The following is an 18195-nucleotide window of genomic DNA, read 5'->3' on the forward strand; positions in this document are numbered from 1 at the left end:
GCTCAACAACATTCAGGACAAAGCAGCCTGCTTGATTGACATCCCACCCACAAACGTTCACTCCCTCCATCACTGACACAGAGCGCAGCAGTGTATACCATCTACACTGCAGGAACTCACCAAGAATCCTGAGACATCACCTTCCAAACCCACGACCGCTACCATCGAGAAGACTTCATATGAGACTTCACAAAGAGGCGCAAGAGGGAGGAGAAGAGATGATTGGTGAGTGACAGGTGAGTAAACACTTTCTATAAAGTTTAAGGTATGTTAGTGCAGCTCGGCCATGTGGAATGTGCATTTTGCAAAATGTGGGAAGTCATGCAGGCACAAAGTGCCCTTGATGACTACATCTGCAGGAAGTGTCACTAGCCGCAGAAACTTGAGCTCCAGGTTACAGAACTTGAGCGGCAGCTGGAGTTACTGTGGCGCATCCACAAGACTGAGGATTATGTGGATAGCACATTTAAGAAGGTGGTCACACCGCAGCTAAGAAGTATACAGGCAGAGAGGGAATGGGTGACCGCCAGAGTATCTAAGGGAAATAGGCAGGTAGTGCAGGAAACCCCCAAGGTTATCTTGCTCTCTGACTGCTTTTCCATTTTGGATACTGGTGAGCAAGATGGTTCCTCAGAGGACTGTAGCAAGAGCCAAGTTTGTGGCACCACGGGTGGATCAGCTGCAAAAGAGGGGAGGAGGAAGAGTGGAAGTGCTACAGTGGTAGGGGATTCCATAATTAGAGGAGTAGACGGGGTAGACAACAAAAATGCTGGCCTAGCCCATGATGTCCACCTCCCAAGAATGAATATATAAAAAAAACCTGTGCTTCTCTTTCTGTCTACATCTATGCACTGATCGCCTTCTGCCACCAGATGTCCCATCTTGCAGCCCTTCTTTGTATTTGGGCAAACAAATTCCGTATCTTAACTGCCTTCCTGTTGGTACTCCTTCCAGGGCAAGGGTCGCTAGGTCACAGGGACCAGTATTTCATATTATTCAGGAAAATTACAATTGATCCCTTTACAAGTGATACAAACTCTTAAAAGTCCATTTCAAACATTTTTTAAACACAGATTCCCCAAACATTTTTAAATAATTACAAATTTTTCTTACTGTTACTGCCTCCAGGTCAAAGGCCATCACTTTTCCTACATGTGCAAACATTCAGGCCTTTACTCATACAACCTCAACATCATTGCTTCTGCAACCTGACCTTTAAAATACAAAACCAAGCTAAAGACCTCCATTACATGAAATGATGTATAACCAGAGCAATAGAGAAACTTAGCTGGTATCGTGTTTGAATCCAGCTTAAGTCTCTGCAAACCTCAAAATAAACACCTAACAGCTTTTAATTATAAAAAAAACTTTCTGTTCCAGAAAAAAACATTAGTGCATCTTTGCATGTCCATCTGACAGGGAAATTCAAGTTGGAAGCTGTTCAGTCTTTAATACTAAAAGATTCTGAATTACTGAAGCAGTTAACACATGTTAGATCCGTGTCCAATACTTTGCTTTACTGAGAGTTCAGCTGACAGCTATTACCTTCTTCAAATACAAAAGATCACGCTGTGTTTAAACAAAACCACAACTCAATTATAAAGTAACCACAAAATAAAGTTATCTTCCACCTAAACAGCAAAAACCACATATCATGCACTTAAAACATTCCTTTTTTTTTATATTACTTACTATGTGTTACAACCAGTCCCCAGGAAAGGTCCCCCAATTTGTTAACTTCCTGAACGGGACTCTAATTTTGTTATGTTTCCGGGTGAGGAGGCATGGGCTGTCTCTCCTTCTTTATTCAACTCCCTCTGTTGGTCGCAGCAAGGTTAATTTAAAAGGGATCCCTTCCCCGCCATGGAAACCTGTCCCCAGTCCTAATATGTTTATTTTTTTAGAAGGAGCCAATTTAACCAGGCTTTCCTGAGTCAAAGAAAGAGTAAGTTCATTAGTACTAAAACCTGAGAAAAATAATAAAAATCCATCACACATACAGCCATTATCAGCCATCTTTTGCTCAGTGTCCTTGCTTGCATTGCTTTAAAAACACACAAATCTTCATTAAAAAGTTCAATATGCTTGTAAGTAATTTGTGGTGGGTAATCTGCTTTTCATGACATAACTTACCTTTTACTGATGTATTCCTTTTTCATTCTCTGTATCCTTGTTGGAAACTTTAGCCAAACTGTTTTCTTTACAATGGTGCTGAAGTAATGTGATAATTTTAGGGTCACTCCTTCTGAAAGTCCTTTCCCTCCTACTGAATTAATATTTACTTCTAAAACAAAGATTATTCTATTTGTTTGACAGAATACCAAGGAATAAATTTAGCTGCAAAGGGCACACATTGCTCTGATTCACATGAATCGTGGCAATATGTGTGCGTGATAATGGAAGAAAATTTTGTTAAGCTTGTAATACTTCTTTTGCAGCCACAAACTGTTGAGATATTATGTTATTAATGAACTGGCTTGAGTTTTATCTAGTGTCAGTCCTCCAAAATATGTTTCTGTAAAATATTTATTATTGTTCATAGTAAAAAGAAGATTAATCAAACTGGTGCCAAACACTCACACACACACACAGCACATGTCTGGTGGTAGTGCAGTGCAAGGCCTGGATAATAGGCTGGAACCTGCACATCCTCCATGGGTGAAATTTTGTTCACTTCTAGCAGCAATATGCAGAATGGGAGCAGGCAATGACCATGGGCCATTTCTTGTGTGAACCATGTGGCATTCTTCATTGATATCACATGGGCGGCCGCAGCCTGTGGCACTTCCTGCCCCTAAGGAATTGAAGTAAGTCTGTGTGCTGCTACGTGAATTAATTTCTCCCCCATGTTTCCATGTAGCCTTGTTTGGGAAAAATCTCCACCTAAAAACAGATCACCAAATCCAGAGGACACATGGACAGGGGTGGTGGAGGGAATGTATGGGTGAGGGGGTAGGGGTTAGCCAGACTTGGAATAACCTAAGCCTTGGTCAGGCAGGAGAACAGCCAGGTGGAAGATGGTGTACAGGCTACAGCAGGGATGCACATGGGACCCACCTATGAGTACAGTCCTGCATCATGGACTCATGAAGAAAATTAAATACTGTTAAATGTCATGGCCATCTTATAAAGGGAGTTTCCAATGACAAATTTTTTTTGTGGGGAGTCCAGCTGTTGGAGTGGTCAGACTCCATTGCTGTCTTCTGCCTTTCTGTAACATCACCCAAAATGTACCAATAGGTGGCCAGTGGTTGCATGGGTAAAATCATAACTTCCCTTGGCCCTCCCTCCTGTCTCCCCTCATGTCCCGCCCTCCACCCACTAATATTTTGGTGAGTTCATGGGAGAATCATTAATATTAATATCCTGGTACCTATGCCAGGATATTGGTCTTAATTATTTTCAACCCTACTCTGCCTAATCAGAGGAAATCTGATGACTGATTTGTGTAAACATCACCCAGCAATCCCAGACAACAACATTACAACTGATTTGATGTCTATTTTTTCAATTTAATTCCTAAGCCATGAATTGTTGTAGATCCTTGTCTCAATCTGGGAATGACTGCTGCTCCTCTCCCTGACAAGCTCTTCAAGGCTGATCACATATATTCTTATCACTTGATATAGCTGTTTCTCTCCTGAGCTGTGCCATGTACTATGTGGCAAGTAATTTTGTGATCCAGTGGTACTTTTTGCTGGATCAGGAATCCTTACACTTGGCACATATTGAGCTGTCAATTTCTGGGACAGAGCCATAGCAGAATCAGTAGAGAGAGGCAAACTGGTAAATCTCTGTGAAAGGGGATTAGGGAATGAGGCTCTGGCTGGAATTTTCTGGCTCGCTTGGCATCGGGTGTCATGGTGGGTGGGGTAGGACAATATGGCGAGAAGGCCAAAAATCAGCTTCACACTAGCGTGAAAGCACAGCAGGATCATCCGGCAATGTCTGCCGTGACAGAATGCCAATCATGTTGGAGGCCAGAGTGAACCCGCTTTGCATCCTGCGGGAAAACACGGTGGCCAGAACATGTCTGGACAACTGTCAAGTGTAGAAGTCGGCACTTACCATTAGGGCCTTGCTCAGATGGTGGACCCCTGAAGAGCAGAAGATGCAGGAACCCTACAGCTACCGGACCCGGAGGAACATGTGCATCGCATGCTGGGTGGATTCTCATAGACATGGCTGCACTGCGAAACAGTTCACGGAGGTGGGAGATCTCCATTGATGTCTAGGGTCTGCTTCTGGACATTACGGTCTTGACCATGGGCTGCTATGGATGTTCATCGAGGCTGGGGAGAGGAAGGTCCAGCTATAAGTGGGAGAGGAAGTGTACAGGGGTGGGGGGGGGAGGTGGTGGTGAGTGAGGCTGGAAGGGGGAAGGAGGGATTCCAGAGGAGGAGGGTATCCGGGGGGAAGAAGGAGTCTGGAGGGGGGACAGAGTTAGTGGGGAGGAAGGTGTTTGGAGGGAAAACTTCAGAGGGAGGAAGGTGTCCAGGGGGAGGGGGGAGTATGGTTGGAGGAGGGAGTAAGGGTGGAGGAGGGAGTAAGCTGGGTGTCGGGGGAGGTGGGAAGTGTCCAGATGAATAAGGGAGGGGTCTGTGGAGTCAAGGACTGCCTCCCGGGGGAGCGAACTGAGGGTGGACATGGTAGGAGGGAATGGTGAGTATGAGAGGGGTCAGAGGGAGCCGGAAGGGTGGGCAGCTGAGGGTTCGATAGTAGCAGTAGAAGGAATGGTGAGAGTGGTTGGCTATGACTTGGAGGCTGACACAGACCCTGAGGGTGTGAAGGAGGAAATTGGGGAGGTCAATGTGAATGGAGGTGGGATTCTCAGGAAGGTAGGGAATGTGCACATTGTTCACCTGAACATCCTGGAAACAAAAAGGTTCGGGTTGGTAGGTGACGGGGGGGATCAACAGTGATGGGGGAAAGGACATGGGTGACTGGGGGAGAGAAAGGGCAGGGGAGTTGAGCTAAAATCTGACTACGACCATCGTTATCAAAATCAAAAGTGAGCGGATCCTCGTGTTGGACGGGCAAAGGTGCTGCATGAGGATGCAAAAAGGTGGGTGGAGATGCAGGTCAGCTCAGATGGACAACTGAAAGAGAACCCCAGCAGGCAGCATTGAAAATGCTCAGGACAGTGAGATGAGTGTGATGAATGAAGGCTCCGCGTGTATGGGAAAGTGCTTGCATGAGGCTCCAAAATGCCCTGTGTAAGGAACATATTTTTTTATTTCCGTTGGACTGTTGTAAAGAACATATCTTCTTCTTTTCTGTTGGACTGTGGATTAGAATTACAATGGCTGCAGCTTAAAGGACACGTCCACTGGAACAGGATGAGAGATATATACAACATTGCAGTCCTGCAACAGGGTGTGCCATGAAAGACAGGATGGTGCTGGAAAGGAGTCCTGGACCAAAGGAGCTGCCTGACAACAGCATTTTAATTGGCTCCTGACTAGGTGACCAGGGGTTTGTGTGGTAGCAGTAGAGCAGAAAGCTCCTGGCCTGCAGAGAGAAAACATCTAAAAATCTCTTTCCCTCATATCTCTACAACCTTCTCTTTCTCTCTGAGGAAATCCCTGTAAAAAGGAAAAGGGGAAAACCACTGTTGGAGACATTGAAAAGTAAGTTCTCATCCAGTGAACTAAATACTGAAAGTGCTGGAAGACCACCTCATGTCATCAACAAGAACTGAAAGGAATTTGGAAGATGTCGATCAAAATCAACCCATCGAATTGTGTATTCTGGACTGGTGCTATTAAACTGTTTTATCCCACCCTTAAGATCCGTGTTTTGTGTGCCTTGTGTGTGTGTGTGTGTGTGTGTGTGTGTGTGTGTATATAGGGATTTAAGAAGGGGGTAGGGTTTAAGTTATAGTCTTAGAAGTTAGCAGTTCATATTTCTTTCTTTTGCCACTAGTTAAAGACAATTTGTTCAATAAACAGTTATTTAATTATTAAGTTTACAAACCTGGTGCTTGTATCCTGTTAACTTAAATTAAACAGTTATGTAGAATTGGGGCATTCTGGTGGTTTGGTCAAACTTTTCACATTTGTTGCAGCTTAGGGAACAGTGGAGTTTGATATTACAGGGCACTATCTCCAGTGTCATGACAAAGTTTGGGGGCTCAGGGTCCGGGATATTTTGGAACAAAAGACAACAACGATTTGGGTGTAGATTTAGTAAGTAATAAAAACTAAAAGAAAGCACCGTTTTGTACTATCAAAAATAAGATGGCACTGGAAACTGCTAAAGCTTTCCTGCAAGTGGAAGAGATGTCCCTGACAATTTTACAAGGGATCCCAAAGGCCAGGTTTATCGAATTGGCAAGTAAATTAAGAGTAGGATTGCCTGCTAAAGCTAGGAAGGTAGAGATAACCGAAGAGATGGCACAGCATTTGAAATTGGAAGGAATACCTGAGAGACCGAGTTCTCCAAGGGGTGGTTCATTGGAATGGGCTCAAATTCATTTGCAAATGAAAAAAATGGAACCGGAGGCAGTAGAAAAAGAAAGGGAACAGGCAGAAAGATAGGAGAGGGAAAGAAAATAAGAAAGGGAATTAGACATGGTGAGGTTAGAAAAGGAGGAAAGAGAAAAAGAGAGAGGCAGAGAATTCCAACTTAGAACGCTGGCAGTTAAAAAAGAGACACCAGTAGGTGAGGCAGGACTTATTTCCAGATCAGAACCCAGTGGGGAGGTGTTTAAATTTGTGCAGGCTCTTTTGAAGTTTGAGGAAAGGGATGTTGAAGCATTCTTTACTTGAGGAGATAGCTAAACAGATAAACTGGCCAAAGGGAAACTGGACATTGCCCATGCAGAGCAAATTGACAGATAAAGCACAGGAAATTTGTGCTTCACTGTCAGAGAGGTTTCTAGGGATTAAGATATGGTGAAAAGGGTCATTTTGAGTGCATATGAGTTGGTCCCTGAAGCATACAGACAGAAGTTTCAAAATTTAAGGAAACAGCCTGGGCAAACTTACATTGAATTTGAAAGGATTAAGCAAAGTAGTTTTGACAGGTGGATATGAGCATTAGGAGTTGAAACTACCTATGAAGTTCTCAGAAAGACCATTCTCTTGAAAGAATTTAAAAACTCCCTACCTTCTGTAATAAGAACCCATGTTGAAGACCAAAGGGTCAGGGTGGAGGCGTTGGTGCTGGGTGGGGGGAATGTAGTGGGAGGACTTGCGAAGCCTGTCAATGAAGCTGAAAGATAACATTACACATTATTCAGTGAAAGTGAATATATTTTTCAGATTATACAGTGACAAAATGCGTTCACCCTTGCAACCACTTGTGATCAGAATTTCTTAATTTTTCTAAGCCTACCACCTCTTCCAGGTGCTGCCCTGACACTTTCAGCCCGGTTGGAGACAGCCTGTGCAATGGTTGGCTCTGTTGCTTCTGATGACTTCGCGTACATACTCTGGAGAGCTGAAACCTTGATGGCCCCAGCTTGCTTTGGCTGTTCTCCTGTGAGCCAACTGCTCCTTCTGCGGTGACAGAGGATGAGGTAGAGGGGGTCACAGACAAAGGAGGAAGCAGACAGCCTTTGAGATTCCTGAGAGAATGACCCAGGGGTGTCCAGCTGCCGCTCCTCCTCCCTTTGGATGCCCAAGTGCCCTGGCTGGAGGGACATCGAGATGCCCCATTTCCCTCTTGCATTGCCACTGCAGGAACTCACCCATGGCTACCGCGATGGAGTGCACGTCTGCGCGCATCTCCACATTCTGCTGGACCAGGGTCTACATGGCGTCCACCATCCTTCCCATGGAGACTACCATATGCGCATATGTGGGCACCACTTCATCAGAGTGCAGGCAGACGCACTTCTCCAACTCACGTACCACTCTGTTGAGATCTTCCAACAGCTGTGCGTTATGTTCTCTCACCATCTGCTGACTTTCCATGATGAGTTGGAAGGCCAAATCCAGAAGCTCATCACCTGACTCAGACCTCACGGGTGCCTCTTCCCCAGCAGTCCTCCGAATGCCACTAAGATCGGCTGAACCTGCCTCCTCCTGCTCTGGACATGTATCCATGTGGTGACCACCAGACTGTGAGGCTGCACTTGCTCTAGATCTAGGTCCCACCAAGGTGTGTGTCTCTGTGCTGGTGGAGTGTGTGGGTAAGGGATGTGACAGGTCTTCCAGGCTGTTTATATCCAGCTGTTCAGTTGGAGGAGGTGACATCTTCGCTGGAGGTGAGGACCTGGATGGAGCTGAGGGACTGGCTAACTGACAGCGTCAGTCGCTTGGCAGAGCTCCCTGTGAACCAAAGTAGAGATAATTAGTGCATGGTAGCAGAATCAAAAGCAGGAGAGAAAGCACTCACAAGTGCATTGAGGGAGGGATGATGTGGTGCAGGATCCTCACATGGACCGCCGTTCACCACCGACCTCACCGTTGCCACAGGCACGGTCCACACCTCACCAGTCAGCGTGATGGCACACTCCTCAAAGTGAGTGAGGGGCCTAATGTGGGCCACTCCATCCCCAGTCTGAGCCCTCTCCCTGCTGTTGTGAGCCAATTTCTCCTGCATGAAAACAGATGGACAGAGTGTGAGCAGGACTCATGACACTGCACGGAGTGTTTGGTGAGCGGAGCCATGGACAGGATGAGAACGTGAGCTCGAGAGGGTATGAGCCTGATGGAGATAAATGTTGGCCAGGACACCGGGAGAATTGTTCTGCCCTCGTTCTCATAGGCCAGAATTTTTACCTCGATGGGTGGGCCGGCCCCACTGGCTCGGCAGCAGAAAGGCAGCCGAACTCCACCAGCGAAACGGGGCCCGCCGCCATTTTGAGTGGGTGGGCCAATTAAGGCCCTCCCAGCAGCCTGCCCGACAGGAAGCACTATGTCCTTTCTGTGCGGGGGGTGGAGGGATTGCCCATCTGTCAAAGTGCGCTCTTTCGCGCATGCGCACGAAAGAGCGCACTGCTCCCTGAGACTAAGTGCTGTCTCAGGGAGATTACTGACAGTGTCAAAAACATTAAAAATAGAAAAATAGAAAAATTATTAACATGTCCCTCTCATGTGACAATGTCACACGAGATGGGAAATGTTAATAAAAAGGACATAAACTTTATTAAAGTTTTTAAAAACGGATATGAAACCTCATCCTGCCAGTAGATGAGGTTTCATGTATTATCCAAAGCCCGCTGGGGCTCCTGGCCTGCCCACCAGCCTTAAGGTTGGACGGGCAGGTCTTTAATGATCTTAATGATCTTGTCAATGGCCTTAATTGGCCATCGACAGGTCAGCGGGTGGGCAGCTGATTTCGCTGTCTGCCCGCCTTCCTCAATATTTAAATGGACCGGGATGATGTCGGGGGTTCCTCCCGACGTCATCCCATGCCATTTTCCCGTCGGCGAGCGGGCCCCGCCCCCAAATCGCCGACAGGAAAATTCTGCCCATAGTGTTGTGGATTCTTTACATCTACCTCAGAGGGCAGACAGATCCTCAGTTTAATGTCTCATCCAACAAGCAATATTTCCAACAGTCCACTTGAGTACCAGCCTATTAAACTATGTGCTCAAGTTTCTAGAGCAAGACTTGAACCTACAAACTGCTGATTCAGAAGCAAGAGTGCTTTCAATGAGTCAAGATTGACACCTAAGAACTTCAGCAATATTTATTAGATTTTCTGTGGAGACTTAGGGAACCAACATTAAGAACATACCTCTAATATCGTGAGTGCACCTTTTTCCCAGATGATATTGCCGAGGGTCAGTTCACTTAAATAATTATTTTGCATTTCCGGAGAGGATCACAACTTGTACAGGAATCTGCCTCATACAGAATATGAAATCTTGCAAGTGTGCAACTTTAATAGTCAGCAGCTCAACTTGAAACAGATGGAGTCAGCTAATGGGAAGCAGCACATATGGAGGCTGATATTTAAGAGACTTTATAAATAGTTTTACTCTTTTCTCGCATGTCGTTCCACAATGGAATGGGCATAATTGAAGGATGATTGGGTTACCTATGACAGTTTGTATTTCCAATGCCTTATTTTAAACTCCTGTTATGATATGGCAGGTGATGTATGCCAAGCAGATCAAATCCACGAGGGAAACTTGATCATGCCGTCATAACTGTTTTACAATTTGTATTTTATTTCAAGATGTGTACCCTGAATTCAGAAGTAATAAGACTACCATGACTTCAGAGGTTTTTTTAGAAAACTAAATTAAACATTTATTAACAAAAGAAAAGATTTCAAGTACATATATAGGTTTATAAATTGCTACTATAATAACCCCTAAAATCCCTAATTAATCTGGCTTCTAGTTACACCCCCATTAAGGCAACAGTAAAAATGAATGGATTTAAACAGACCCAGGCAAAGCAATGCAGTAACCTGGATAGGAGAATTCAAAGTGAGTTTTCTCAGCTTGGGTTTACTGTAGACAGCAACTTGATACACAGAGGCTGGAGGCTTTTCATATTTGTGTTAGATCTTAGAATTCCTTCTCTCTGACACATAGCCTCATCTCCTTTAAATATGTTTTTCCCTTTTTAATGCAAATTCCATTGTTCTGATATGTCTTGCTAAAGTTCTTTGGAACTTTACCTATCTCATAATATAAATCTTTTCATAGTGCTCATATTATCGATAACCTTTGGGAAAAATAAACACACTGTTTGGCTTAGCTTCTTCAGGCTAGGTGTAACATCTTACCATCTCTTTGAAATTCAAACTACTCTGGTTTATCTAAAAATGCAAATTTTCCTCACATCTCACATTCTAAAACTTCACCCATGTTTACGTATGTAGCGTTTTAAACCTAGCTGCTTGTTGATGACTCAAAGCTTCCAGGCCAGCTGTCTCCAATTCAATTAAATCCCACACACACAAACTATCCAAACCCTGCTATTAACCTACCTTTACAATAAATCACAATAATATTATGAAAATTATTATATTTTCATGACACTCCTAGTAGTCTGATTATCTATTTATAATTTTTGCCAGGTTTTGTTTACCGAAACTGCACAAGTGAGGGCTGGTCTGAAGCATTCCCTTTATATGGAACAGCTTGTGGATATGATGTGAATGATACCTCAAAAATTGTCAAGGTATGTATATCGTGACACAAATGTGCCAGAGTGAACAAACCCAGCATCTCAATCAAAATACTGCAATGAATATTTTGTGACTGGCATTTCAGTTCTACTAATGGATTCTAATCTTACACTCTGCAGCTGCAAAGATACTAATGACTTAGACAACTAAATCTTTTAAAACGTGGTAGATATTGTTGCATGTATTTTAAAAAATGTTTCTTATTTGTATTTTTATAAAGAGAGCATACTACATGAATGTGAAAATCATGTACACTATGGGATACAGCACATCCTTCGTATCCCTGTCCATAGCTATAGCAATCCTTGGCTTATTTCGGTGAGTGCAACTTCAGCAGTATTGGTATTGATAAAAGTTTTGTGTTTATCTGTTTGCAAAATGTATCACTATATGCCTGTGAGTGCCTTACTGATCCAGGCTATCCTCAAAGGCCTTGCTGACAGCTGCCCACAAAGATTTTGCAGACTTTCTCTAATCAGGCCTCTAATCCAGTGTGGTGCCCTCTGCAAGGGAGCAGAGGTATCTGTGAGCAAGCAACAGTGAGGCTCTTTAACCAATTATATTGGAAAATCCTCAGTTACATGCAGGACTGGATTTTTGATTCTTGCCCCCCGGTTCTACCACTGGGAGAAAATACAGTTTGGGATCTGCACACGCTCAAGCTGGGACCCAGAGCGCAATTTTTGAGGAGGCAGCCAATATGACCAAATAAGGATAGAGGTAGGATTCCAAGGCTGGAGGGCTAACAGGAGGCCAGGAGGCTCTCCAGTACTGGCAGCCCATCAGCAGGAGTGGGAGCTGCTGATTCAGGTAGGAGAAAGAGACCCCACCTCAAAATGGAGGTGCACTCTGAAGAGCTTTAACAAGTTTTTAGAGTCAAAAGAGGCCCCAGCTGCCAACCCTTCCAATGGATGACCAGTAGCCATAGCTGTAGCAATGGCAGGTACAGGGATGTGGGGGGAGGATGATGGTGGAGTGAGTGGGAGTGATTCCTTAGCTGGATGGAGCGCTGGCCCCACGATCTGTACTCAGAGACTTCCTGCATCCCTCTGCTGTGTTTTGGCCTCAGCAGGGGCCCTTTAACTGGCTACCAATCACTTGCAGGGTGAAAATTCGGTTTTCACATCGAGTCCTATCCTGGGAGTATAAAGCAAGAAATACAAATTAAATTTAAATCATGAACAGGAAGCAAAATAAAATTGCAAAATACTGATCAGACTAATGGAGCAAGATAAAATAGATGGGCATAAAAAAGTTAATTTTAAATTTAAAAAAAAATCTCCACCACTAATTAAATTCCTTTTAAATTAAATGAGAATCCTAACTTGTAAAATTAACTTTTAGGACCAAAGAGGTTGTTTGGCAGTCAATATCACTTATGCTGCCATTAAAAACTCACTTACCCCGCATGCACCAGCCCTAACATTTCCTATCATCTTTAGTGGGAAACTAATGGGAAAGCAGCCCAATTTCACCCTTTGCATTAATTTCAGTGCGGAGTCTATCAGCGAGGACTATGGTAGTGTATCCTGTGGAGGAGCAAGGTATCTCTGACAACATGCATTCGGTGCCAGAAATTTCTGTATGATTTACTCTGCTACAATGGTGAGTGCTGTTGGCCTCACCATTATTTTTATTGCAAAATTAGACCCTTGCTCTCGTCACTCATGATCACCATGAACCAATTATATTCCAAAACCAAAAGCAGAAACCTGCCCTGACAATACCCTTTCGTTTTGTCCCTTTAGTCTCTATAGCCAGGCCAAGAAACATAAAAGAAGAGGGGGATGCGATAAAGCAGTTTAAAAAGTTTACTTACCAGCTCTGTATGTACTCCAGCAAGCCGAGCCACTTCACCCTAATGTTATCCAGCCCTACCTCTTGTCCAGTCCTTTCCTCCACTCTTTTTCCTCCCTTTCCATTCATTTCTTTGTGCCTTGGGCTTCCCTATGGAATCACGGGGGTATTTGTTTTTCATGCTAGAAGGCTTTTACTCACAACTCCAGCTGCACTGTCCCCCTTCCTGCTGCCCAGTCCCCAATACTGGGGCCATTCACAATGCCTTGTGGGATCTGGTGTTATTTTTAAAAAATATATATACAAAAGCATAGATAAGGTTAAATTGTTTAAATTTATAACTAATATAATTGAAACATGTTGCATATTTTATAGGAAGCTTCACTGTACCAGGAATTATATTCATATGCATTTGTTTGTGTCGTACATTCTTCGTGCAATTTCAATCTTCATAAAAGACAGTGTCCTGTTTTCCAGTGAGGATCTTCAGCACTGCAATTCTTACTCGGTAATTATTTAATTGCATAACAAAAGTGATAATTGTTTGTCGGGATCATTCTAAAATTTTAAATTGTCTTAAATTACCCATCTGCTTATAAACAGGTCAATAGCGGGGCATGACATGGTAAAAAGGCAAGAACATTGTTGATAGCCATGTACATGGAACTGAAATTTTCCATTGCTATGGTTAATCATTGATTAATTAACTAAGCAGTAGAGCTTTGGACAAAATGCCCTGTATGGTGAAAATCTATGAAACACATTGATGATAATTTTGTGTTTACTAGTTTTGGTGAAATGGTAGATATTTGTAAATATTGATGGGGTCAGAAGAAAACGTAAATGGGCATTTGTACAGAGAATTAAAAGGGTTAGTGAAAAGAAGAAAAATGGTTAATTTTACTATTTAGCCCTTCCTGAAGGCAATTGTTAATGATAAGCTCATGCAGACTTCTGCAACAAGAGAAATGGAAAAATCAGATGTTACATTTTTGATCTTAATATTTTAAAATAATTTTAATTCAAATAATTAATTTAAATATTTTAATATCCCACTTCACCCGTCCCCCCATCCCCCACTCCCACCCCCAGCCAAGGGCCAGCCTGTAAATTATTCTCATGTTTTGCTTTCAGAAAGTGCTGATCCTTATTCTGCTTTAACACATTCTGCATCTGACCTTTATGCCACTATTAACACCTGCCTTAATCTTTAACACTATCATTACCATTCCCTTTGTCTTGTGTCCATGCCATCTTTGTCATTTATTCTCTCCTGAGCTCCAACCTATCCCTGACTTTCTATTTTGCTCCACTTGCTCCACCCCCTCTCTTCAATATCATAAAACCCATCATATTTCTACTTCTTTTTAGCTCTGAAGAAAAGTCATACAGACTCAAAACATTAACTCTGTTTCTCTCTCTACCTATGCTGCCAGACCTGCTGCTTTTCCCCAGCATTCTCTGTTTCCATTTCAGATTTCCAGTATCGACAGTATTTTGCTTTTATTTTAGCTTTTAATTCACTGCCTCTTCTCTTCCAGGATTGCATACCTTGAAGAAGTTCTACTCTTCTCCTTGACAGCATCTCTGTTTGTCTCTTTCACTATGTTCACCTTCATTGCTTTCCATTTCTCTCGTGGTGTTTGATAAGGGGTTTACCAAAACTCACTTTCAAAGCCATACTTCCTTCCTCAGCTACTATCTCCAGCTCCAAATTACGCCACGTAGATTCCAATTGAAGTTCCATCCTTCGTGTTTTGATTACAGATATCTCCGGGACGTACAATGTTCCTCGGACTGCTTGCCACATCCTGAGATCCACACTATGTGCCATGCACTACCATATGTACACCCTCAACCTCTCTCTACAGCAGCACCGGTTCACCTTATCCCAAATCTGCTCTTGACCCCCCATTCCATTTCATTCTTTGTCTCAACAAACGCCTTGGCAAGAAACTTTTTCTCCTCCTTTCAGGTGTTAAGGAACACAAGATCCAACGACTTATTGGTACCGACGTCCATCCTGATTCTTCCACCCCTTCCTGTCCCTCTGACACTGTCCCTTCTTTTAATTCAAGCCCTTGCCTTGTATTCACCATACCCTCTGACCTTCCCCTCTCTGATGCTGAACATCAAGGGACTCAGTTTTATACCCTTACACCCCCACCTCAATGAGTTTTGGGCCTGGCACCACGTTGAACTCTTCTTCCGTCACCTTGCTCATTTCTTTGGGCAGGAATCTTTCACCCCTCTCTGCGGTCTCTTTCACATGCCTCCTGTATTCTCCCTCTACCTGGACCCCATCCCTCTGCTCTCTTACCTGCTCTTGGTCTTTTTATTGAGAACTGTCAGGGTGACATTGGCCATCTTAATTCCTCTGCTTCTCTCATCCACTCCAACCTGTCTCCTTCTGAACTTGCTGCACTCCACTCTGTCAGGTCCAACCCTGGCTTTGGGTGATGCTGTTGTAGACTGGTGTACCGACCTCTACCTTGCAGAAGCTAAGCACCAATTCTCAGACACTTCTCCTATCTCCTCCTGGGTCATCACCCCACAAGGGAACATTAGGCCATTGTTTCCAGGACTGTCACGGACCTCATCGCCTCTGGAGATCCTCCCCACACACCCTTCAATCTCTTAGTCCCTCAACCCCGCAGAGGCTGCTTCTGCCTCTTTCTGAAAATCCACAAAGAGGGCTGTTCTGGTAGACCCATCGTCTCATAGATATTTACAGCACAGAAGGAGGCCATTCGGCCCATCCTGTCCGTGCTGGTCAACAAAGATCTGACTACGCTAATCCCATTTTCCAGCACTTGGCCCATGGCCCTGGAGGCTATGGCAACGGAAGTGAATATCTAAATACTTCTTAAATGTTATGAGAGTTTCTGACTCAACCACTCTTTCAAGCAGTGAGTTCCAGACTCCCACCACCCTCTGGGTGAAAAAATATCTCCTAAACTCCTCCCTTAGGCTTCTACCTCTTACCTTAAATCTATGCCCCCTGGTTATTGACCCCTCTACTAATGGAAAAAAGTGCCTTCCTATCCACCCAATCGCTGCCCCATATAATCTCATACACCTCGATCAGGTCCCCTCTCAACCTTTGCTGCTCCAAGGAAAAGCCTGTTCCTGCCCAATGAACTCATTTCTTCCTATCTTGACTCTATTTTCTCTTCCCACCTACATTCGTGATTCTTCTGACACCCTATGTCATTTCAACAATTTCCAGATTCCTGACCCTAACCGCCTCCTCTCCAGAATGGATGTCCAATTCCTTCATCCTCCCACGAGGATGGTGTGAGGGCTCTCCACTTCTTCATTGAATGCCCGAACAATCCCCATCCACCACAACTCTCCTCCGCCTGGCTGAACTTGTTCTCTCACTGAACAATTTCTCCTTTAACTTGTCTTATTTTCTCTAAATAAAAGTTGTGGCTATGGGTACCCACATGGGCCCCAGGTATGCTTGCATTTTTGTGCGGATGTGGAACATTCCTTGTTCCAGTCCTACTCAGGCCCCCTCCCACAACTTCTTTTCTGGTACATTGATGACTGTGTCAGTGCCGCTTCATTCTCTCGTCTGGACCTGGACAAATTCATCAATCTTGCTTCCAATTTTCACCCCTCTCTTATTTTCACATCGTCCACCTCCGACACTTCCCTTCCCTTCCTTGACTTCTCTGTCTCCATTTCTGGTGATAGGCTGTCGGGGGGGAAACTCTCCATTGGTAGGAGTCATACCTAGCACAAAGGGAAATGGTGGTGGTGGTTGGAGGTCAATCATCTCAGTTCCAGGACATCAATGCAGGAATCCTTCAGGGTAGTGCCCTAGGCCAAACTGTCTTCAGCTGCTTCATCAATGACCTTCCCTCCATCATAAGTTAAGAAGTGGGGATGTTTGCTGATGATTACACAATGTTCAGCAACATTCATGACTTCTTAGATAGTGAACCAGTTGTACCAATATCCAGCAAGACCAGGACAACATTCAGGCTTGGGCTCATAACTGGCAAGTAACATTCACACCACACAAGCGCCAGGCAATGAGCATCTACAACAAGAGAGAATCTAACCATCGCTCCTTGACATCCAATAGCATTGTCATCTCTGAATCCCCCAGTATCAATATCCTGGGGTTACCATTGACCAGAAACTGAACTGTAACATCCATGTAAATACTATGGCTACAAGACGAGGCCAAAGGCTGGGAATTCTGTGGCGAGTAACTCACCTACTGACTCTCCAAAGCCTGTCTGCCATCTACAATGCACAAGTCAGGAGTGTGATGGAATACTCTCCACTTGCCTGGATGAGTGCAGCCATGAACAGTGAGGGAGTGAGAGGAGCAGCATGGCCTTTAACAGTGAGAGAGTGCGAGAAGCAGCATGGCCATTGACAGCGAGAGAGTGAGAGGAGCAGCTGGGCCATTAATAATGAGAGTGCAAGAGGAGTAGTGGGGCCATTAACAGTGGGAGAGTGCGAGAAGAATGAGAGACCATTAAATAGTGTGGAGAGAGGGGCAAGAGACCACTAAAGAGCATGGAGAGCAGCTGATTGGTGAGTGGGTTTGGTGAGTATCTCTAGTCTTTAAAGTAAAAGTAAAGTCTTTAGTTTGTGTTTATGTCTCTAGTTCTTTTTCTCCTTTTTTCACTTTTCTTAAAAATAGCTTGTTAAATGTAAGATTGATACTGATGTGTAAAGAAATTACAATAAAGTGTAAAGAGCGGGTGATTCTTCATGTGTAAAGAGCAAGGATGCTACAGTAATTAATTAAGTAATTAAATAAAATACGATAGTGATAGCAAGAAGGGTGATATGTTGCTGCTGCAGCATGTAGGAGCTGCTGGACACCAAGGTAATCCAGGGCGAACACATCTGTAGTAAGTGTCTGCAACTCGAGGAACTTCGATCCGAGTTAAGGAGCTGGAGTCCAAACTGCAGACATTGCACCACATCAGGGAAGGGTAAAGTTACCTGGACACTTTGCTCCTGGAGGCGGTCACACTCCTCAGGTTAGATAATTCAAATATGGTCTGTAATCTGCGACAGGAGGGTATGACTGCAGGTGAAGTAAGTATGGGGACCCAGGGGGTAGCGTTCGAGAATCCTCAGACCTTGCAACTGTCCAACAGCTACGAGGCTCCTACAAGCTGTGCGGATGAGAGCGAACTAACCACAGCACCGTGGTATAGGGAGCCATCCAAGTTGGGGGAGGAAATAGGAACGTAGTAGTGGTTGGGGACAGTATAATTAGTGGGATAGATACTGTTCTCTGGAGCCATGAGCATGAGTCCCAAAGGC

The 18195-nt window shown here is 44.2% G+C and overlaps 1 protein-coding gene across 1 annotated transcript in view; it reads left to right on the forward strand.

Moving 5' to 3' along the window:
* Positions 1-18195, forward strand: part of LOC144686753 (secretin receptor-like) — a 61930-nt gene that overhangs the window by 14095 nt on the left and 29640 nt on the right. Inside the window, exons 5-7 of the mRNA XM_078552387.1 lie at positions 10987-11090; positions 11318-11415; positions 13270-13402. Coding sequence (XP_078408513.1) covers positions 10987-11090; positions 11318-11415; positions 13270-13402 — 335 coding nt within the window. The remainder of the gene's footprint in view (positions 1-10986; positions 11091-11317; positions 11416-13269; positions 13403-18195) is intronic.

Source organism: Cetorhinus maximus, chromosome 11 (assembly GCF_964194155.1).
Source record: "Cetorhinus maximus chromosome 11, sCetMax3.hap1.1, whole genome shotgun sequence".
In the NCBI taxonomy this organism is placed as follows: domain Eukaryota; kingdom Metazoa; phylum Chordata; class Chondrichthyes; order Lamniformes; family Cetorhinidae; genus Cetorhinus; species Cetorhinus maximus.